At 36.8% G+C, this 23,098-nt stretch overlaps 1 protein-coding gene and 2 pseudogenes across 3 annotated transcripts; 2 read left to right on the top strand and 1 right to left on the bottom strand.

The window, feature by feature from the left end:
• Nucleotides 1-2,212: 2,212 nt before the first annotated feature.
• Nucleotides 2,213-9,247, top strand: LOC120166550 (annotated as a pseudogene).
• A 2,946-nt stretch (nucleotides 9,248-12,193) lies between these two features.
• On the top strand, nucleotides 12,194-13,894 carry LOC120166400 (growth-regulating factor 1-like). Of its 3 annotated transcripts, none has more exons than XM_039175651.1 (4): nucleotides 12,194-12,560; nucleotides 12,637-13,030; nucleotides 13,123-13,571; nucleotides 13,679-13,894. In XM_039175651.1, exons 1-4 carry the CDS (start codon nucleotides 12,374-12,376, stop codon nucleotides 13,684-13,686), a joined length of 1,038 nt encoding a protein of 345 aa, XP_039031582.1. In that variant the 5' UTR covers nucleotides 12,194-12,373; the 3' UTR covers nucleotides 13,687-13,894. The 3 variants fall into 3 exon arrangements, with proteins under 3 accessions (XP_039031582.1, XP_039031581.1, XP_039031579.1); XM_039175650.1 differs by having other exon boundaries at nucleotides 13,117-13,571; XM_039175648.1 differs by having other exon boundaries at nucleotides 13,114-13,571.
• Nucleotides 13,895-15,462: 1,568 nt separating this feature from the next.
• LOC120166459 lies at nucleotides 15,463-22,386 on the bottom strand (annotated as a pseudogene).
• Between the last annotated feature and the right edge of the window lie 712 nt (nucleotides 22,387-23,098).

Genomic DNA, 23,098 nt, shown 5'->3' with positions numbered 1-23,098 from the left:
AAATACAGCGAAGAAGTGAATTATGATTCACACTTCTCTACTGTGGCGTCAGCTCGGACTAAACCCTACAAAAGCACGCCTCATGATTCATGTTTTGTTAGAAAGAGTACTAGATCGGTAACATTTGGTTCAATGTCCGTACACGTGGTTCAATGTCCATGTCATTCTTTAAAACCATATCAAAATTATCTGAAGAATCCTAGCAATTTAATCTCTTCCTCTATGGTGACGCATTGCGCGCAAAAATAAAAAGGGTAAATTACACTGCTTCTCATTAAATTTTTCTCTCTCACCTATTTTGGTTATCGTACTTTCAATTTTTCTATTTTGCTCACTAAATTTTACAAATTTAATGATTTTGCTCATTCTGCCGTTAACTCTCTAACAGTGTGATGATGCGTCATTTGTTATTATATTTAATTGTCAATTATATCGTTTCTCACTGAACTTTACTCTCTCTATAGTTTTGCTCACCTAATTATAAAATAAAAACAGAAGGTGGTCGAATGACATCGCCAGCCATCGTTGACCGCCAATGATGGTGTTTTTTCGGTTCCAATATTCATGGGCTAGTTCGTCTCGGCCAATTAAGTCCGAATCTGGTGGTTGTTTCACCAAAAAGTGTCCCAAAAACTATGAGTCTCGACTGAAATGTTTCGGCTTCCTCACTTTCAATGTCTAATCCGTGGACTTCAGAATAAGTTATGACAAAATGGAGGTCAAATTTGGACTCAAGGTGTTGAGGCGAAGCGACCTATGAAATTTGAGACCAAACTTTCACAATCTACGGCAATTGATAGTGGCATCCGACCACCTTCTGCTTTTATTTTTATAGTTGGGTGAGCAAAATAGGAGAGAGAGTAAAATTTAGTGAGGAACGATGCAATTTACCCTTTATATTTTAATTATTCTATATTAAATAATAAAAAATGACACATCATCACGCCGTTAGAGAGTTAATGGAAAAGTGAGCAAAATGATTCAATATTTAAAGTTCAGTGAGCAAAATAGAAAAATTAAAAGTACTTTGAGAAAAATAAGAGAGAAAGTTCAGTGAAAAACGATATAATTTACCCAAATAAAAAAAGAGGAAAAAAACACAGTTTAACACTAAAATTAATAAAGAAAATTCTACGGAGCACTCCACATACCGCAACGTATCACTAAAACGACTTATCGAAACACAACACAATTAAATGTATCTTTATTGTGTAAATATTAAAAAGTATTATATTTTTAAAAATTAAACGTTAATTGAAATTTAGTTTTACTTTTAATAGAATTATAATTAAAAAAAATTGTTTTAATTAAAAATAATAATTAGTTTAATTTAATTATTTTTTTAGAATGTCCAATAAACAATAATCATCGTAACCTTAACTCGCCCAAAAAACACGTCAAAAAATCCATTGAAAAATATTATATTACAAATCCAAGACGACAGTTTGTCGTGGCCCGAATTGCCATAGCCTAACAGTTACCAAGCAGTCGTACAGTAGTCGGCTGCCGAGGAAAAGCTGTGCAGCAAGTCCGTCGGTGCTCCTTGTTTCCACTTTCCATTGAATGAGAATAGCACGGTGAGGTTGAGTTTTTATTTTCAATGGTAAAATTACATTTCAACCCCTCCTGTTTTTGTTTTATTTCGGATGGTTAAATTGTATAAAAAAAACCCATAGTTTTTCCTATTTATTTTTCAGACAAAAGTAGGTCTGTCTTTTAATATACATGGTTAAATTACACTACCCACCCCCTACTTTTGTTTGAATGTGCAAATTGCATGTAAACCCTCCCCCTTTCCCCTGTTTAGTTTTTACATTTCTAGGTTTTAAATCTTCTATAATTTGTACTTTATTTTTATTTTATTAATTAATTTCAAATTTACTCTTTGATTTTAAATAATAGTATTATTAATAATTCATTTTATTCATTATTTTTTATTAGCTTTAATTTCATATCTTTTTATATTATTTGTTATCATTAATCTTAATAATTTGATACTTAATTTTACTTGATATTAATTGTGATTATTTGAATCATGATAATATATTAAGTTTGATACATAAACTTTAGTATTGATCATTAGTTGCTATTCATTTTTATCGTTGCATTTGACTTTAACAAGCAAAAATAGAGTGTAAGCGGAATCTCGATGTGAATTTTCAGTGCGATTAATATCAATATTAAATGAAATGATATGATAAAAACGAATAGCATGTTGAAATTAAGAATCAAAATTAATTTAAGTGATCTGTCATTTGTTTTCCGGTTACAGGTAACCTTTGCAACATTATGCTATTTGGTTCTTTACTGTTGAAATACCTTTTCTCATTGTGTTTTCTGTTTTAAGTTGAGCTGCCTGCTGCTTATGTGATCAAAGCTTGACATGGTGGATATTGATGATCATTCATCATTCTAAAGTTCTATAGATGCTGTTATGGTTGTTATTGGGACATATATGTATACATCTTTTGAATCTTTTACTTGTCCGTACACTATACTTCATCTTTAAGGTTGCTATATCACTTCCTATAACTCTATTATATGGTTATTTTTATCTTTAAATAAGATTACATTTTGTTGTTTCCCTCATGTCTTGGATTGTTTATAGAAAGTATAATTTCTGCTTCAGTTCTGATTTCCTTTATCATGACACTGTAAATTATGGTAGCATTTTATATTTATGTGACTCTTCGTTCTTTCTCTGTCTAGGTTGCTGATAATTCCACTTTGTATGGATGCTGTGTGTTAGTTGAAGAAATAGTACAAAAGCCCTCTGGATTGGTTTCCTTGATTTCAGATAGACAAGCCGCTTACCCGTCTCGGAGTCGCTATGTGATGACCACTCGCAGATGTTATTGCATTCTTTCGAGGCTTCCATGCTTTGAGTTGCACTTTGGTGTTCTGAACAGGTGTGCTATTATCATCAGATACAGCAAATGATTATGAGGATCTCTCTCTTAACTTATTCTTATTATTTCCACTAAGAGCAAAATGTGTATTTATTTGGATTGAAACATCAGTTAAGATTCGTGCATTAATGTTAAAGTCCTACTTGAGGTTTTTTAGACTGAAATCTTGAGGATTTGATGCTAGCAACATGGTTTTAGTTCATCTCACTGGCTTCATAACCTTTTCTCCTTAAATTTTACATGCAGCATCTTTGATGAAGAAAGGTTGGAACTATTAACAAAGAGTCTCGGTGATATAGATTTGGAATTGTCTGAGAGTTATAGAAATGAAGCAATTATAGATGAGGCCTTAATGGATCAAGGAACTCTGGAGGACATGCAAAATGCAATGACGGAAACCTCCGAGTACAGTTCCGCAGATTCTAAACCTGGAGGTACTGATGATGGGAATAGTTTGGACCATCAAATTCTTGAGGGGGACTCTGACTCAAACAAAGTTGTTAATCGTGATACTGTTGCTCCAATTGATCTGGAAAATGACACGTTTAAAATTAAAAAAGAATCTAGTGGTGCATATCCTGAAGATTGTGATAGTGATGTTGATGAATTTGCTACAAATAAACAAACAGCAGAACGACATTTGCCAAATGCTGTTCTGCCATTTCTGCGCTATTATCAGTATGAAAGCTCTGAGTCTTCTTGCAGGCAGAATGCCTTGTAATGCTTCCAGCTGTTTTAGTTGTTCTATCATTTCTATGGACGTTTACATGGCGAACAAATTATATATATTGTATTGCTGAAGCAAGCTTTTGGGTCTTTCACCTTTAGGAGTCTTATCTTTCAGTTATCTTGTTGATAAATATGAAATTGATGTCTGTGCAGTTTTCAAGGTTCTCCTTGCGATGATAGGAATTTGAGGAGTGATGTTGATGATACGGAAACGGAAGAGGCATCTATTTCTGGCCAGGAAGATTCTAGCGACCACCTTGATATCCTTGAATGGGCTAAGATTTGAATATCTCAAGCTTTAAGTAATTTAAGCTTTTTTAACCTTACCCTTATGGCATGCCCCACTTCTTTTTCTACATCTTAGATAAAGTAATCCCACTCAATTTCCAGGTAAACAATCATGGATCATTGCAGATACTATGTGAATATTATCGGTTACAGTGTCCAGCTAGGGGTTCAAAACTTAGGTTTCATCCATTGGAGCACCTTCATCCACTGGAATATCATAGATCCGATGAACAAGTTTTGCATATTGCTAGCTCAACCATTGATTTGAGATCTTGCAGTACCAGTCTTGAATTTGCTGAGGTAACTATGATTATTAGCTCATAGGATGTAATAGTGTTACATTCCTCATTTCAGACTTGGTGATTTAATTCTGTCTCACGATTATCTTCTTTATCAGGTGCAAACTGCACTTTTGGCTGAAGAGGAAACAACCGCTCTGTCAACATGGGCTGTTGCATGCATGTGTGGTTCTTTGCGGCTTGAACATGTAAACATATGTCCCTGTTTATTTACACAAGCATAACATGCTGTCTGAGGTTTTCTTCTAAGTTGATTTTGATGTCATGCTTGGCTTTTTGTTTTTCATATTATACATTTTGCTCATGGACCCTAGTGCTGTGAAATTAAGGATGTAACATAAATTTGTTTTGTACTTTTTGAGCTGGTCAATGCATCTAGTGGTGAACGGTGGTGCTGTATTATTAATTCTAAAAATGTTTCTATTCGTTAATCTATGAAATCCGACCATTATTTTAATCATAGAATTTGTTAGTTTTGACCTATTCTTGTAAACGTTCTTCTATTTGATATTATAACGTAATCACCAAACACCATTTATCTGGTTTTCCTTTTTCTTTTTTTGCATGTTTATGTGTGTGAGTTGACTGTTCCCTGAAGATATGATGAACATTAGTGATTTAAATTTGCTTGGTCTTGTATAGACTTTTGAGAGGCTAGCTGAATTGATTCTTATTATTCTGCAGGTGTTAACTATCTTTGCTGGAGAAACATATTGTAGTTGTTTGTTCGAATTTGGTAGGCATTAAGTATCATCTTAATGATGGTAATCTATTTCTGGTTGACTATGTTTCAACTACCAATCTTTATGTTAAAACCTGATGAATGTGTTGCTATTATATATTCCTAACCTCAAAACTAGTGTATCTCCTTCCATGGTCTCTGAGGCTACTTGCATCCATTAGCTTGGAACTTTTTATAATTAGATTGTAGCTCGGAGTCACATGGATTTTGGTTTAAGACTTTTTTTGTTGAGATTTTCTGCTAAACGTCTATGACTTATTATGCTTTAATGATGTTATGGATTATTCCTTGTGGTTTTTTTCCTCAAGTGTTTAATAGTTAGAAATTTAGAACTTCTGCATTTATATTAGATTTGAAATTATATGCAGGGAATCTTATCAGCCATAGCTTTGTCAATTGTCCCTCTGATCCGTCCATACCAATGGCAAAGCCTCTTGATGTCTCTTCAGATTTTCTAAGTTATTTAGATTATTTAGATTTTCTGTATTTGCATGCAAAAGTTTGCAGGTTTTGCCTGATGATATGCTAGAAGTTTTAGATGCGCCGGTTCCTTACATAGTAAGTTTTCAGAAAAAGGCTTAATGTTGCATGTTTGAATTATTTAGTTTCCCGCGAATCTTTAGTCAGTAATGTGTCTATATGTATAAGTGACACTTGATGTTCCAAGTGGATGATAATGCTCATGTCAAAAGGGAAAGGAGGCCAGACTGAAGAAAGGGTTTGGTGACTTTGGCCCATTTTTGTAGAGCACATACTAGGAAAGGAGGGTAGACTAAAGTTCTTTGCTGTTATTGAGCTTATGAGGATGTCATATGCAGTAGAGAAAAATGGTCCATGTAACCCGTTTAACTGAATCTGCATACTTGGAAGAGGCTTGATCATTAACATATATGTACTAATAAAGCCTCTTGGCTAATCTTGGCTAAGGTTTCACTCTAATAATCAACTAGGAAGTAATATGATCTTTCTGAATAAGTTATCTCCCCCATTAATTTGTTTTCAACTAATTATGTGGTGGAATATTGAATTAACATACACTTCACGGTTTTTCATTAGTGTTGTTTTTTTCTTCAGTTTATTCCCTGATGTATTCGTCAATAGACTCATCTCTAGGGGTGTAAGAACAAAACCAGTGAAGTGCAGTCAAAGTTGGCCAATGTCATTCTGGTTGATGCTAATAAGAACCAGGTATGCATCTTCTCAAATGTTTGCATTACAGCATGGCATAATAATGTAAGTTCATTATAGGTTCTATAATATATATATATATATATATATATTTTTTTTTTTTTCAATATTATCTCCTTTTGCTACAAAAAGTAAGTGTTTAAGTTTGACTAGTCTACTAATGTTTGCATTTCCTCTCTTTTTAAAAAGTTCTAATGGGGTAGTTTGCTTGCCAAGTTATCGTTTGAATGGTTTGATGTCCGTTTCTTTAATACAACCGTATGTATTTAACGTGAAAGTTTCCATAGATCTTTTTGATTTTTCTCAGATCAAAAGGAAAAGGTTAATCACACAGTCCAAAAGCCAGTTTTTTTGCTTAGCAAGCAGAAGACCAAATTCCCAAATTGCTTTCTTTTATTTTGCATAGTTTTAGTACTTACAAGTTTGTACTCCACATTTGAGTACCCCTAGTTTCCATTGCGCATTTGAAGAGGGAGTTTGTTCTTGGGAATTATTTTAGTTTAGGATCTGGGCCATTCTCTTCTATTCTGATTTTTCTCATAGCATGATGTGAATGATAAAGGCAACCACAATACCACAACAGCCACAACATAGTATGCACTGATGTGCAGGTATGCCTTTTGCCATCCATTTCAGTTTTGCTTTTTCCATGCAATCTTAAATCCAAAAGATGTTTTACTAACAAGCTCACTTATGATGTATCATGCAAAATTATGCAATTCTAACATTCATGAGTGTGATTCACACGTCCGAAATTAAGCAATATCAAATGTTCACAATTATAGTGTGAGGTCTAACTATAATTTATAATTCTACCATCTTGGGGTGGACTAGACTACCACCATTTATGAAGTTTATAATTTGATCTTGCCTCTTTATATGGTATTATCTGAATGAATCATTGAACCAACTCTTCTATTTGTTTCATTTCGGGTATCGCATGAGTGCTTGTTCAAGGTCATCTAATGAAGTACTGCTGTGATCATATTTCAGTGTTGGCTTATTGTTGTCTTGATGCTGTTAATGGTATAGGTTGGAGCTGCCAAAGGTTTTCTATCGGTGTTAAGATCATACTTGGATTCTCTTTGCTCTAACATGCGGTCACAGACAATTTCAAATGTACAGTCAAACAATGATAAGGTTTGTGTTTAGTTGAATTAGAATAAATTAAGCCAAGCAGCTTTCTTCGGGTGCTTCTTTGGTATCTGGAATAAACTGCTATGCTGTTTTAATGTTTTTTTTTCGTAAACTTAATTGTGAACTATTTAGGATTTTCTGTCGTAGATATTCTAGTTACCACTTACCAGATCCAAATTACAAGCTTTGTTTAAAAGGGATATGGATTGCATAGGGGATCATAAGGGCTTTGATGAAAGTTCTTTATGGGCTGTGTTGGTTATGCGTGTGAGGTGGAAGATGGAGTTGCATAATGCACAGTATTTCTGTTTCACAGGGATACTTTGTATTGCTCGAAAACAAACAAATCCTGAAGTTCTTCCATGTTCAGGTATCATTACTTTTAAAAGAGAGTTTCATTGATTCATTCCCTAGTCTTGATCGACCATTTATGAAGGTGAGTCCCTCAATTCCCTTAGTCTCTAAGTATTTGCCTCAACTCACTTCAGAATAATTGTGGTATATTGCACATTGTTTTCCATCTACTTTCATTCTGTCAGGGTGATTATTTCCATGTTCATTATGAATGAAGCTCATGTTAAATAGCAGATTCTGAAATATATATACCGAGTTTTCCCCTTCTCATCCCAGCTGTTTGTGGACACACAACACTGTACATACAGATCTTGTTCTCTCGTTTATCCAGAAGAAATAGGAGAGACCACAATAATCCAAAGATGGCCTGTTACAGTGTTGGACATAAGTTCAGCAATGATTGTATAGGCCCCCTCCCCCACCCACCCACCCACAACACACAAAAATGAAGAATGTTATAGGTTTGTACTTTGTAGAAGCAAATATTTATTTTTTCCTTAAACCCAATTCTCCCCATGCCATTTTCTACTTGGCACCATGAAATTGAAAAATGATAACAATTTAATGAGATTTTGATCAAGTTGTAGCATTGGATATAGTTTATCAAACGGGAAGAGTAAAGTTTAGCATTGCAGGTCAAATCATTTACTTTTATTCCTTTTCCTTGACTATTTGTGTTATCGAATTCAATGAAATAGTTCTTGGCGATGTCCCATGAAACAAAGTTGATGCATGGCTCTTATTTGGATAAAGGGACTGGTTGACAACCTACCATTTGGCCTTCCTAATCAAATACTGTAAGTGTACTTCAACACAATCAATTCAGTAGAGTCACTGCAATCCAAATTCCTTTTGTCACTTCGAGAGATTAAAACACGTGAATCTGCCTGCGTGCAAGAAAAAAACACAGGGAACAAAGCTCAAGGCTTTTCCTGTCTGCTGACAAAACATTTGTTCAACAGAAAGGAACAGTGTCTATAAAGAAAGCCACAGACTCGGTTTTAATGGTGCACAATCCAGTATCGGTCCAATATTATATAGAACCTTCTGGTCCCGTCATTGATTGACAATTCTGATGGAAATGAAGCCATGTTTTGTTGGTCTTGAAATGGCATCACAGAGTCAAGCAGTCGAGTCTGAACAGAGGATGGCTTCTTGCCCTTGAACTATTGACACACACCTTGTGCTACTACCCTTGACCTATTGACACACACCTTGTGCTACTACCCTTGCCTGATCTGATGGTAAGGTCATAGAAATTAATGGAGTAAACGGGGGAAGGATTAATGGAGTTTGAACATTGAAATTAATTAGGAATAGTGATCTTTGATTGATTGTTGAGTCATTAATAATGGGAATAGTCCTTTTTTCTAGCGGTGGATCAGACTTTTCAAGCTTGTGTAATTATGGTGGCAGAGAGTAATGAATGAGAAATCAAGCAAAATCTTGGTATTGCCAGGACCATTGAAAACAAAACTTTGCTGGGATTTTGAAGACATGAATGACTATAAATGTGCTGTTGTCAACTGTGGAAATGGTTACAGGTGGAGCTTCTTGTTGACCCACATTTGACATTTGAGTCTAGGAGTGGGAGCCCTTAAAGGTCAGTGGGTGGTGGTGGCTCCAGGACCATCAATGAAGGCCACTATTTCCCACTACCTCACTAAGTAATATGATCCCAATATTTCAAAACCAAAAAAAGAAATGAAAAAAAACATTTCTTATATTTTTCTTTAGTTTGTAAATGTACATATATATTGTCATATAATTTTGAATAATATATTTTTCTATAATTTCTAAAAGAGTACTAGATTTTTTTTTTTTGCTTTACTTCACACAAAAAATGGATCTTTATACTTACGAATCCATCTTTCTACCATAATGAAGAAGGGGGGAAAATAACATTTTTGTATGCTGGAAAAAAATTCAGAAAACAAACCATCTTATATCCAAGGAATAAAGGGAGGTTGCCGTACATCTGATCAAGTGGGTAATCTTGTGTATTTTCTTATAGTGCATGCTGACAGGGAGATAAGGACAGCTCTATTCAGCGCCAAAGAGTCCTCTACTAACTTTGTACCAACGCCTGCCGAACTTATAATACAACAGTGCCTGGGAATTAAAAGCAAGTCCCCAGGGTTTCATTTAACTCCTTTAATCCCAATCTCTGAATCTGTGATTTTCTCCGATTATGATCACCTCACATGATCTTTCCATGTAATACAAAACTACAGGGAGAAACAACAGCATCATTTGAAGACTGTTGAACACAGTTGTGTCCATTCTAACCCGCTTTTGGACCCTCCATTAGCTAGTTGCTGCTTATAATTATATTAGGACATAGGAGTCATAATGAACAGCTGCCATAGAGCTTAGCTTAGCTGATCTGATATGTATATAGCACCAGTTCTCAGTAAAAGAATATTAATCCTTGGGTTTAGTAATGCAATGAGTTGATTCTGTCTTCACCCTTTACTAATCAAATAGGGAATACGGCGCCTAACTGAGGTGGTTTGGTTTATGCAGATTGCAGACTTGATTACTTTATAGGAGACACACAAACCAAACCTATGTTCATTTCATCTGAGAATTAGGGAAAACAAAAGGTTAGATTATGGGGAAAGGGAGGAGAGTTATGGTTGTTAAGCCCCAAAAAATTTATATAGTAAATGAGAGGAAACTGAAAAAGAAAAAGTAAAGGGGCTCTAAAAGCCCAAAACCGTACAAACTTCTGATGAGGCAGAGACCCCAACACCAAATGTGTTAGATTAAAATAATAATGAAAATAATAGTCTCTTTTGTTTTTACAGCCTTTTTTTAACCCACTAAAGTTTAGTTTATGGGTTTCAGAAGAGTTATCAGAATGACAAGAGCTGCCACTGAAGGACAGGTTAGGCTGCAGGACCAGAAAAGCAACCAGAGAGGTTCAGTATAATATGAGTCACTGCTCTCTTCTCAGTTCTCCCCCTCACGAGTCCGGTGTCAGAGGGGAAGAAAAGAGAGAGAGAAAGAGAAGGATGATGCATTGGCAGCATTATAATCAGAAGCATTAGTTTTATCGAATGAACAGAAGATTCTGCAGTGAAATGGTCCCTGAAATAAATACACCTATTCTATATACACCGTCTACATCAGCATTCTCAAGTAAAAGGCAATTTTACCCAAATAACACCATAGGAACAAAATATTACCTATTGTGCACATTTTCTCCAAATATTATCGATCTAACACATTTCTAACAAAGTTCGGATTATGAGATGAGTCATCGTTAGGAAATCTGATATGTACAGGAAACCGCGGATCATGAGACGCATCTTCCATTATTCACGAATTATTGCGCACTCCATTATTACTTAAGTCAACTCTCTTTATCACTCATCCTCATCCTCTATAAATACCTCCGAATACAAACATCAAACTACACCAAAATTACTTTCTCATTACCCATTCTATCAAGCTAAATATATTTTGTTATAATTTTAAAAAAGGTAAAATTATTTTTTATTATATTATATTATATTTATATTATATTTAATTATTTGACCAAATTTTATTATACTAATTATTTTGTATTATATTTAATTTTGTACCAAATTTTAAAAGCCCTAAATGTATGAAAACATCCTCTAGTATAATAGTGCACTCCTCACACGAAAGATGAAATGTGTGCGTCTCTGTTCTCCACCTTACAGTGCCCTTCATATTTCATTATGTAACCGAATTCAGTCTTAGTTAAATACGACAAGACACGACTCAATATCTCTAATTTAGCGTTACAAATAAATTAATCTAATTTACGGTCATTTACCTAATTAAATAAATAGTATACAAATTAAAATATAAACTAATACTAAAAAAATAAATGAATAAAACATTTACAATAAATAAAATAATAGAATTTAAAATTATTATCGTATTGGTAAAATGACTGGATATATGATTATCATCTAAACGCAGCAATCCGTCTGACATTTTATAACTGTAAAAAGTATTAAAAAATTAATACAATAAAATATAATAAAATAATAAACTATTAAATGATTATAATATAATAAAAAAATTAGTTTCTAAAAACAATAACTATTCTTACTTAAAATTTGATAGAAATATATATATATATAAGGAAGAAATAGAGTGTTTTTTTGTGTGGTACGAGTGTTGAATACTTGGATGAAGGGGTATTTATAGTAGGAGGGGAGGCGGACGGGGACAGGGCTAGACGGTATTTAAGGCGGGATGATTGAGATTTAAATGCAAGGCACAGATTGTAATCTGCGTCTTTCGCAACGTGTCTGATTCTTAGCAAAGTCGAGTTTCATGATTCGCGCTTTACCACCGTGACGCCAACTAAGATAGAACTTTGCTAAGGCGTAGATTATGATCCACGCTTTTTCACCGTGACGCCAGCTTAGACAGAACCTTGCGAAGGCACGTCTCATGATCCGCGTTTTGTCAGAAAAAATGCTAGATTAATAATATTTGAAAAATATGCCTGATAAGTAATATTTAAATGTTAGGATGATTTTTAGGTAAAATTGCCCAAGTAATGCACCACCAACCCAACAAACTTGCACTTACAATTTACAAAGAAACAAAACCTGTTCCAATCTTTCCCCGTCATGTTTGTTTCTCTTTCACTCGTCTGTTTGGTCTGAACAACTGCCTTTTTCTCTTATTTATTAGCTTTGCCTACTTTCAACAAATTTGTCCATTGTTCCCCACTTTGAATGATGAGTGGAAGAAACAGGTTTCCTTTTACTGCATCTCAGTATCAAGAGCTTGAACACCAAGCTCTAATCTTCAAGTACATGGTCTCAGGCATCCCCATACCACCTGATCTCCTCTTCACCATCAAGAGAAGCTGCTTGGATTCCTCACTTCCTTCAAGGCTTTTCTCTTATCAGCCTCAACATAGTAAATCTAAAACCCCAAACTTTTTTTTGTTTTCCATTTTGGGTTTTTAACAAGTCTCCTGTTGGTTTTTTTGCAGTCGGATGGAACTGCTTCCAGATGGGATTGGGGAGAAAAGTGGACCCAGAGCCCGGAAGGTGTAGGAGAACCGATGGAAAAAAATGGAGATGCTCGAAAGAAGCCTACGCAGATTCGAAGTACTGCGAAAGACACATGCATAGAGGCAAAAACCGTTCAAGAAAGCCTGTGGAAGTTCATAGTAGTGCTACTACAATGGCAAACCCTTCAAGAGCAACCCAGAACATCTCATCAATCACCAAGACTCAGTCTTCTTTTTCTTTGTCCCAAGTCAATCATCCCTTTACGTATCCCCATGCATCGATACCTCCTGGGGCTGGCCTGTCACCTCAAGAAAACACAACCCATTCTCTCTTGGATTCTGGCTCCAACTCCCAGACAAACACGGATTACAGGTTCCCCTTCAGAAGAACCTTGGGTTTTTCCTTTTATTGTACTTGTTTTCTTTTTCGTTGATGAGTTCCGTGTTTTCATGAAGAAGAAACAGTTATGTTTATGGGCTAAAAGAAGAGGTGGATGAGTATGCTTTTTTCTCTGAGCCTTCCCGGACAGCGAGGAGCTTCTCTGGTTCTTCTGTGGACGATTCATGGCAACTTGCACCACTAACGATGAGCACTTCTTCCTCGAAGCAGAGGAGCTTCTCTGGCTTACAGAGTGAACACTCTTACTTGCAGCTTCAAAGCCTCACCGATCACAGCACAAAACAAAGCAAACAGGACGATGATGAACATTGCTACATCAAATTCCAAATGCCCGATAAATTGGACAAAGGAGAACCCCCAAAGACAGTCCATCGTTTCTTTGATGAATGGCCACCGAAACATAGAGATTCATGGCTCGATTTGGACGATAAATCATCAAACAACTCAACCACCAGGCTCTCCATATCCATCCCTTCACATGATTTTCCCATCTTCAATTCAAGAGCTCATAATGGTATCTTTCATTTTTTTGCCGGTTTTTGTGCTCTTGGTCGCACGTTTATCTAATTTAAGACATTTAATATTATGGTCTGAAAAACACGAAATTTTTTGTTTTTGCAGATGGCTGAATTTCAAGTAACAGGTTTCTGCATTAGAGGCCAAGGATATACTTAGTGGGGATCACTTCTTCCTGTGAATTCCGACTGTTTAGTTCCCTTTGTTTCTTTCTTCCCCATCGGCTTTTTTGTTTTTTCGCAAAATTTGGTTGAACCGGGTTGTGTTTTCTGTCGCGTTTGTTAATGAAGGATCCAATGACTTCAATTTACGTTGATCCTACTGCAAATTCATAGTGTTCATAAATATTAAGACTGAATGAGTCCTCCAAGCATATGATTGAGTGGTGGGTAACATGTGAACGTACTGTTCTGAGGGTCTTCACGTTGGCTTTAACTTCAAGGCACTTACTCAACCTCTTCCTGCTGCTACTGTATTGTAATAATAATAGTAGGGGCCTATGTTCCCAGGATTTGCTAATCTTTCGCTTCTGAGTACGCCCATGTATTGAAGTTTGGCAAAGCCTCTTTCTCCGAAAACGCCAAGCCAAAACCAAATTAAATGGTCCACTGAAATAATATCTTACACCTGTCCCATTGTCGTGGGAGAAAATATGGTAATTTTCCCTCTTCATTATTGGCTAAAGCAGCTATAATATTATATCATTTAAGCTGAGAGGTTTGGTTTAAAAATCAAGTGCTGTGTGCTTCAGCTTTTGGGAAAACATTCCACTATTAAAAAGCAGAAAGAAGCGTCTTCCATTCCATACAAATGTGGGTTCAGGGATGCAAGGCCACCCACTATTTACCATGTTCCAGCCTCATCTTTAGTGTTCCACCGAGCTTGTTTTCGTTTTCATCTCTTTCTTTTATGTGTTCTGCCCTGCCTACCTGCTTTAGTACAACAGTACGCAACGTGTTGTTCCTGTAATCACCGAAAGTTTCACACGGAGTCTATCTTTTGAATTCGTGTTTAAACCAAAAGCGAATAAAGAAAACAAAAGGTTTCGCCATTGTTAATTGAAAGCAGACCGAGGCCACCTAGATTGGTCCATAAACTATATGTTTCATCACAGGAGACAAGGGTATTCAAGTCATGGTCACCGATTTTATAACCCTTCTGTCCCTCAGTACCATAAACTATAGCAAACCAACAATTGAGTGTACTTTGGGATGAAATATTAAATTTCTTACTTTAAATTTTAACGTTTACGAATTGAACAAATTAAATTAAAAAATTCACTCTTATATTAGATATTTTATCAATATCTTATTTAGATTAATCAATTAATAGGTAAAAACACGGTCTAAAGGTTGGTGAGATAAGTGGGCTGCTTTTGGATAGATAAAGACTTAGCTTTGCTCCATTAACGCCAGTAGTCAGTAACTGATTGGGTACACTTTTAATCCTCCACGCACGTACTCACCGTCTCTCTCTCTCAGACTCTTTCATGTTTCTTTTTCTTTTGTCAGTCACCACGTCTTAAAGTGGAAATGCTATCTCAGAAACATATAAATTAAATAAATAAACATGCCAATTGTTTTAATAAATTAATTTTTTATATATATAATCACTCATATCTTGTCACCTTTAAGTTTGGATCATTTCTACCGATCTTACAGATTCTGGATCATTTTGCCACCTTTAAGTTCATGTCTATTAGATTTTGCAAGGTCTTTGTTGCTTGGTGTTCAATTGAAAAGGTCAGTTATCTAGATAAGATAAATAACTGTTTTAATAGTACAATGTGAAAATCATATGTCCTGGTATCCGTTTATTACATTGCTCCTACAGAAAATGCAACACAAAACGGTAGGTGATTCCTTCTCCCATTCAAACTCAACTTTCTGTTAATCCACCTTAGCCCACATAAAACCAAGTTTTCCAACTAGATTTGGTGTACGATTATTTGTGCTCCATGCTGTGGTTGAAGAGTCATAGCTGTGTATGGGGCATGGGAGTAGGAAGGTGAGAGCTTGAATGAGAAATGTTTCAGAACCATAGCTAAAGCTACCTTAGCTTCAGTCATGGCAAAATTTTGCCCGATGCAGGTCCTCGGGCCCCAGCCAAATGCAAAAAACGCCAGTCCATCTTGTTGGGAAATAAACGAGTAACAAGTAATTTCCCTATAGCCAGATTAGTGAGAATACGAAATAAAAGCGGAAAAAATAATACCCGAAAAATTGATAACGGAGTTCAGCCAATTTGCTTACGTCTCTGGACTGCTGCAGATCTTTTACTTAAGAGAAAAAATTACAGGTGTTTACAAAACACACTTGAGAGAGAACTGGAAGATTTTAGGATGATTTTGAAGCTAAATGAGCTAGGGTATTTATAGTTGAAGCTTAGGGACTAATCTTTGAAAATACCCTAAAGTGCAATGACTAAAATTGCATTTTCCCCATTTTTATTTCAATAAAAAAATTGGCTAATTTTGACCATTTAGCTGCCCATGCATTGTTTAGCCGCCCCACTTGTTTTCAACCGCCCATGCATTGATTTTCAACAATCTCTCACTTGAAGACTGATTTTAATCTGTCTTCACACCTTGATCAATGCAGCAGTATTTCTGGTCTTATTACTCTAGCATGCCAACTGAAGTTGAACAAAACTTCAGTTTGTTTGTGGTCACCGTCTTTGTCAACATGTCTGCCGGATTTTGAGCTCCACTGATCTTTTCAAGTTTCAAAATCCCATCTTCCAGAAGAGACCGGATAAAATGATATCGCAATTGTATATGCTTCGTCCTGGAATGAAAAGACGGATTCTTCGCTAGATGGATAGCACTTTGACTGTCGCAATACAAGACATTGTTTTCTTGTTTCTTGCCTAACTCTTCCAAGAAACTTTGGAGCCAAACCATCTCCTTGCTGGCTTCCGTAACAGCGATATATTCTGCTTCAGTTGTGGAGAGAGCAACTATCTTCTATAGTTGAGAAACCCAACTCACTGCAGTTCCTCCGAGAGTATAGACATACCTTGTAGTGCTTCTTCTGATGTCGACATTTCCGGCTAAGTCAGCATCTACATAGCCTGTCAGTATCGTATCTCCACCTTTGAAACAAAGTGCTTTGTTTGTGGTACCCCGTAGATATCTGAGGATCCATTTGACTGCTTCCCAGTGTACCTTGCCTGGATTATTCATGTACTTGCTAACAGCTCCCACTACATGAGCAATATCTGGTCTAGTACAAATCATGGCATACATGAGACTTCCAATTGCTGAGGCATACGACACCTTCACCATGTGTGCTCGTTCTTCCTCCGTCTTTGGTGACTGTTCTTTGGAGAGTCTGAAATGAACACCTAAAGGTGTACTTACTGGTTTAGCATCTTGCATGTTGAACCTGGAGAGTACTTTGTTGATGTACTCAGTCTGTGATAACATCAAAGTCCCCGACTTTGTGTCTCTCTTGATCCTCATCCCAAGAATCTGCTTTGCAGCGCCCAGATCCTTCATAGCAAACTGCTTCGACAATTTTTGCTTCAAGTTTATAATCTCTTGCATGTCTGAGCCTGCAACGACCATGTCATCAACGTACAATAATAAAATGATGAAGCTGTTTGTCGAACCTCTTGATGTAGCAACAATGATCTGCTTGGCATCTGGTAAAACCACTGCTACCCATGAAACTATCGAACTTCTTGTACCACTGTCTTGGAGCTTGTTTTAAACCATACAAGCTCTTATTCAACCTGCATACCAGGTTTTTCTTGCCTGCCTCTATGAAGCCTTCTGGCTGCTTCGTATAGATTTCTTCCTCCAAATCACCATAAAGGAAAGTTGTCTTTACATCTAACTGCTCAAGATGTAAATTCTCTGCAGCTACAATTTTCAATACCAGTCTGATTGTAGACAGTTTCACGACTGAAGAGAAAATTTCATTGTAGTCAATACATTTTTTTGTTGAAAACCTTTGACAACCAATCTTGTTTTATAGTGTTTGCTCCCATCGTGCTCTTCTTTGATCCTGTAAATCCACTTGTTATGGAGCGCTCTCTTACCTGGTGGTAATTCAGCTAATTCCCACGTCTGATTTGACATAAGCGAGCCCATCTCATCTTTCATTGAAGACTTCCACTTGACTGAATCCTCCACCTGCATTGCTTCATCATAGCACTCTGGTTCACCATTGTCAGTCAGCAACAAGTAGTGCAAAGAAGGAGAATACCGTTGGGTCGGTTTAGGAATTCTGGAGGAACGTCTTAATTCCGGTGTGCCTGGTTCTTCTTGAACTGCTTCAGGATTGATCTGAACATCATTTCTAGAAATCTCCTCGAACTCAGCAAATTCCTTTGTTTCAGCTTTGGTATTTGAGCTACTTGATTCTACAGTTGACCTGTCTTTGTACATCACATTCTCATTGAAAATGACATCTCTGCTTCTGATGATATTTCGATTTTCATAGTCCCAAAACCGGTAACCGAACTCATCACCGCCATAACCAACAAAGGCACATTTGTTGGACTTGGCATCAAGTTTACTTCTTTCAGCATAATCTATGTGTACATAAGAAATACAACCAAACACTCTTAAGTGTGAAAGGTTTATTTCTTTCTTGCTCCAAACTTCCTCTGGTATTCTGCCATCCAAAGAAACTGAAGGCCCACGGTTGATCAGGTAAGCTGCAGTGTTGATAGCTTCAGCCCATATAAATTTGGGCAATTCGGCATGTATCCTCATGCTTCTGGCACGTTCATTCAGAGTTATGTTCATGCGCTCTGATACACCATTTTGTTGTGGTGTCATGGGAATTGTTGTCTCCATCTTGATCCCATTGCTTGCGTAAAATTCTCTGAATTTACGATTTCTGTACTCTCCTCCATTGTCAGACCTCATCCGCTTGACTTTCAAACCAGTCTCATTTTCCACCATGACCTTCCATTTTCTGAAGGTATCAAAGACTTCTGATTTCTTCTTCAGAAAATAAACCAATACCTTTCTTGTAGAATCATCGATGAAGGTGACATAATATAGTGAGCCTGCAAGAGATGGAACTGGAGATGGTCCCCATACATCAGTATGAACCAACTCTAACTTTTCAGCCTTGGGTGTCTTACCAATCTTTGCAAAGCTGACTTTCTTTTGTTTGCCAAAGATGCAATCCTCGCATAGTCCGATATCTACATTCTTTAGATCCGGAAACTCCCCATTTGACAAAAGTGTCTTCATCCCTTTCTCGCTCATATGGCCAAGCCTTTGGTGCCATAGGTTTGATTTTCCATCAACATCTGCTACTGTAATGATATTCTCTAAATTTTGAGGTTATATAGAAAGTATCAGTTTTCTTACCACGAGCAATGACGAGTGCTCCTTTAGTAATCTTCCATTCACAGCCTGAAAAGGTTGTGCTAAATCCTTCACCATCAAGTTGTCCTACATAAATCAAATTTCTTTTGAGGCCAGGAATATGTCTCACTCCTTTCAGCGTCCAGGTGGTCTGGTTTGGCAACTTTAATCGGATGTCTCCTTTTCCGACGATCTTCAAGGTTTCATCATCGGCTAGATGAACCTTCCCAAAATCACCACTGACATAGTTTTCCATGATTTCTCGGCATGGGGTGGAGTGGAAAAATAACCCTGAATCCAAGATTCAGGATTCAATCGGACTGTTGACGCTTAGAATCATGGCATCACCTGCCTCCTCTGTCATGTTTACAAATTTCTGTGCGCCGATATCTTTCTTCAGTGCTCGGTAATCCCTTTTAAAGTGACCCTTCTTGCCACAATTATAACAGGTAAAATCTTTTTTTCCCGTTCTTGATTTTCGTCGTCTGGATTTCGATTTGCCACGATTTGAATTACTTTCTGAAGTTCTCCCTCTGGACTCCGTGTGCAAGGCTGAGGAGGTTGATGCTTCACCGATTCTCTCCGTCGAATTTCTTCGCTCAGCACCAGATCCCGAACATCGTCGAATTTCAATTTACTATTTCCCGATGATCTGCTAACTGCTGTAACAGTAGCATTCCAACTGTCTGGTAGAGATGATAAGAGAATTAAAGCTCGAACTTCATCATCGAATTCAATTTCCACGAAACTCAACTGGGTTGTGATTGTGTTGAGTTCATTCATGTGTTGAGCCACTGATGCCCCTTCCGTCATCCGCAAATTGAATAATCGCCTCATCAAATGAACTTTGTTTGAGGCCGATGACTTCTCATACATACTGGTGAGAGCCGCCATAAGACCCGCCATGGTCTTTTCCTTTGATATGTTGAAAGCAACATTTCGGGACAATGTCAGTCGGATAACTCCGAGGGCTTGTCGGTCGAGAAGAGCCCAGTCTTCATTCTTCATGCCCTCTAGTTGCTTTCCTGAGAGGGGTTAATATAGATTTTTCTGGTACAGAAAATCTTCGATCTGTATCTTCCAAAAGCCAAAGTCCGCACCATCGAACTTTTCAATCTTCACCTTCCCTTCGTCTGCAGCCATCACTCCCACTCGAATCTGGATTCGTTTGGATCGTTTCTGACAATTCTTGCGAACCACCGTGTATTAGAACACCTTCGTCGACAAATTCGTATAGCCGACAAAATTTCACTATTCACGAAATTTACTATTCACATGAACAATAATGAATAGTAACCCGAAAAATTGACAAAATTCACAACCAAAAGCTCTGATTACCAATTGTTCGGAAATAAACGAGTAACAAGTAATTTCCCTATAGCCAAATTAGTGAGAATACAAAATAAAAGCGGAAAAAATAATACCCGAAAAATTGATAACGGAGTTCAGCCAATTTGCTTACGTCTCCGGACTGCTGCAGATCTTTTACTAAAGAGAAAAAATTACAGGTGTTTACAAAACACACTTGAGAGAGAACTGGAAGATTTTAGGATGATTTTGAAGCTAAATGAGCTAGGGTATTTATAGTTAAAGCTTAGGGATTAATCTTTGAAAATACCCTAAAGTGCAATGACTAAAATTGCATTTTCTCCATTTTTATTTCAATAAAAATATTGGCTAATTTTGACCATTTAGCCGCCCATGCATTGTTTAGCCGCCCCACTTGTTTTCAGCCGCACATGCATTGATTTTCAACACATCTCTCGATGCCTTTGAAACTCCTTCAGAAAATCGCTCTGGTTTGAATTCTTCAGCACCGTCGCCCCCAAAGTCCAGGATCATGATTCATGAGCAGGATGGGAAGTGTTATATCAACACCAGCCGGAAGAGAGATTTCTTTAATCTTGGTGTCTTTGTTAGTATACTGATATAGAGCTATGACAGGTGGATACAATCTCAGCACTTCATAAAGTATCATTGTGACCTGCAGGAAAATTTACATCATTGGATATTTGATCAAAATGAAAAGGGGAAAAGACAGTGCATCATTTAAAGCAGTGGAACACTCACAAACTTAAGGTGGCTTATAGCTTCAAAGTCGATCTCCTTGCCGCAAACCTGTAAGGTTTCATTTCTTGCCTTTTCTTGCCACTCTGGGTGCAAAGCTAAGACTATTATTGCCCATGTTAGCAAGCTCGAGGTTGTTTCTTGGCCAGCAAGGTAGAACTGTTTGCATTCCTCTATTACATCTTCAGTTGTCATCCCTTCTGCTCCGTTTGTGTTTTCCTGCACAGCAAGCAATAGCATGCCTAGCAAATCATCGGCCGTCTCTTGTCCCATCCTCATTCCATGCTCTTTCCTCTGGATTACATTTCTCAGCATTGATGTGATTTCCTTGTCCAATTTCTTTCTCCTCCGGTTCTTTTTTGTAGGAACAAATCTGTACGTCAAAACAGACTAGAATTTGTCTCACGTAATCTCTACTAATTGTCTTCCTAAGACGCCGACAACTACGAAGAGAGGAAAGAGTTTGTGTTTGCGAACAGAAATGTACCTGAAACCTGGAACGTACGATGATTGCATTGCTTCAAGAGTCAATGAAATAAGCTCTTTTTGATATTCAAAGATTTTCTTCCCTTCTTCATAGCTGCTTCCAAAAGCTGTCCTGGAAATAGCATCAGCGGTAAGCTTTTGAAACTCAGGCCAGACATCAATTTCACAACTTGATTGCAAAGCAGCCATTTTCTTCCACTGCTCTATCATCTGTCCACAACTGACTGAGAACATAGGAATCATCCCCTGAAAGAACGATTCAAGAAACAACGAGAACCCGGCTGAATATTCAAGTAATGGAGCTGACATATGGTTAAAAACAAAAACAATGGCAAGGCTGTAAGAATGGAACCTTGAGTTTCTCGAGATGAAAGGCAGGGCTGATCATCCTTCTGCGATTAAACCATTGCTCTCCCTCAAGCGTCGTGATTCCTCTACATAGAACAAGAATAATGGGATTCAGTGGTGGCTTTTGGAAGTGACCTTTCTTATTAGCCAACACCTCTTTCATCAATTCAGGATCCTTTATGATCAGCCTTGGACGTGTTCCAGTCCAGCAAAATGATATTTTCCCTGCAATAAAAATGGTGGAAAACAAAGTTAAACAAAATGTTTGAAAAACTCTTTTCGAACTTGAATTGGCCTACCATATTTCTGGACGTTATCATGTGAGAAAGGGTCAACACGTGGAACAATCCGGTGACATAGATTAATAGGTTTGGACCAAGCTTCAGTTATCTGCTTTATGAACTCTTTCATGTCCCCGACCAGCAGATTGTAAGCCCTGCCTCTGATTCCTTGCTGCTTTAGTAGCCTTTGCTGCCATTTGGGTATGAACCAGATGGAATTGGAAAGTTTTGCAACCCCATAGAGGAGGATGAACATCAATGAAGTGGTTACTAAAACAAAGCAATCCATACAAAAAGAACAAGTTGAGCCAAGTTCTACGTTTATCTGATGAGACTTGTTGAAATCTTGTATGATGTATAATGCTGTAAACTGGAGGAATATATATATATATTATATATATATATAATATATATTATACAGCTTATGCGTGGCACTATCTATCAGTTCAAAGATCATTTCTTGTAGAAGAGCAAAAGAAAGCAAGACTGTCAGAGTTATTTACTTTTATATTCTCACTAAATATATTGATTGCGAGACCTTGAGTCTTTGACCTTTAACTTGGAGAAGAAGGATAAAAAAGTGTATTCCTCTGTTCTTTATTGATTTACGAGAAGCTCTAAATTATATGCGTGGAGACCAAGTTGTCCAAGGCCGAATATTTTACTACGGGCGAAGATTAGAAAGAAAGAAATTCCAATTTTATCTGAAAGAAGAAATAGACCATAGCTCAACATGATATGGCTCGTTCAATAACCAGCTTTGCTCATTCATCATTATTGGATCCCAAATTTGGTTAGTTAAAAATAGGATTAGATCAAATTTGTTTTATTATTTTAATATATTAAACAATAGGGTAAAGTACAACAAAGGTCATCAAAGTATATACTCAAAGGATCATTTTAGTCACTTAACTTATAAAAATTATTAATAATTATTAAATTTGTCGAATTGTTATAAAATTGTTAATGCGGTGTTTATGATAATTGTAAAAGTTTAATAAATTTTAATGATTA

Source organism: Hibiscus syriacus, unplaced genomic scaffold (assembly GCF_006381635.1).
Source record: "Hibiscus syriacus cultivar Baekdansim isolate YM2019G1 unplaced genomic scaffold, ASM638163v2 tig00111640_pilon, whole genome shotgun sequence".
NCBI classification, from domain to species: domain Eukaryota; kingdom Viridiplantae; phylum Streptophyta; class Magnoliopsida; order Malvales; family Malvaceae; genus Hibiscus; species Hibiscus syriacus.
The sequence above is the reverse complement of the archived record's forward strand: the minus strand, read 5'-3'. Positions and strand labels throughout refer to the sequence as shown.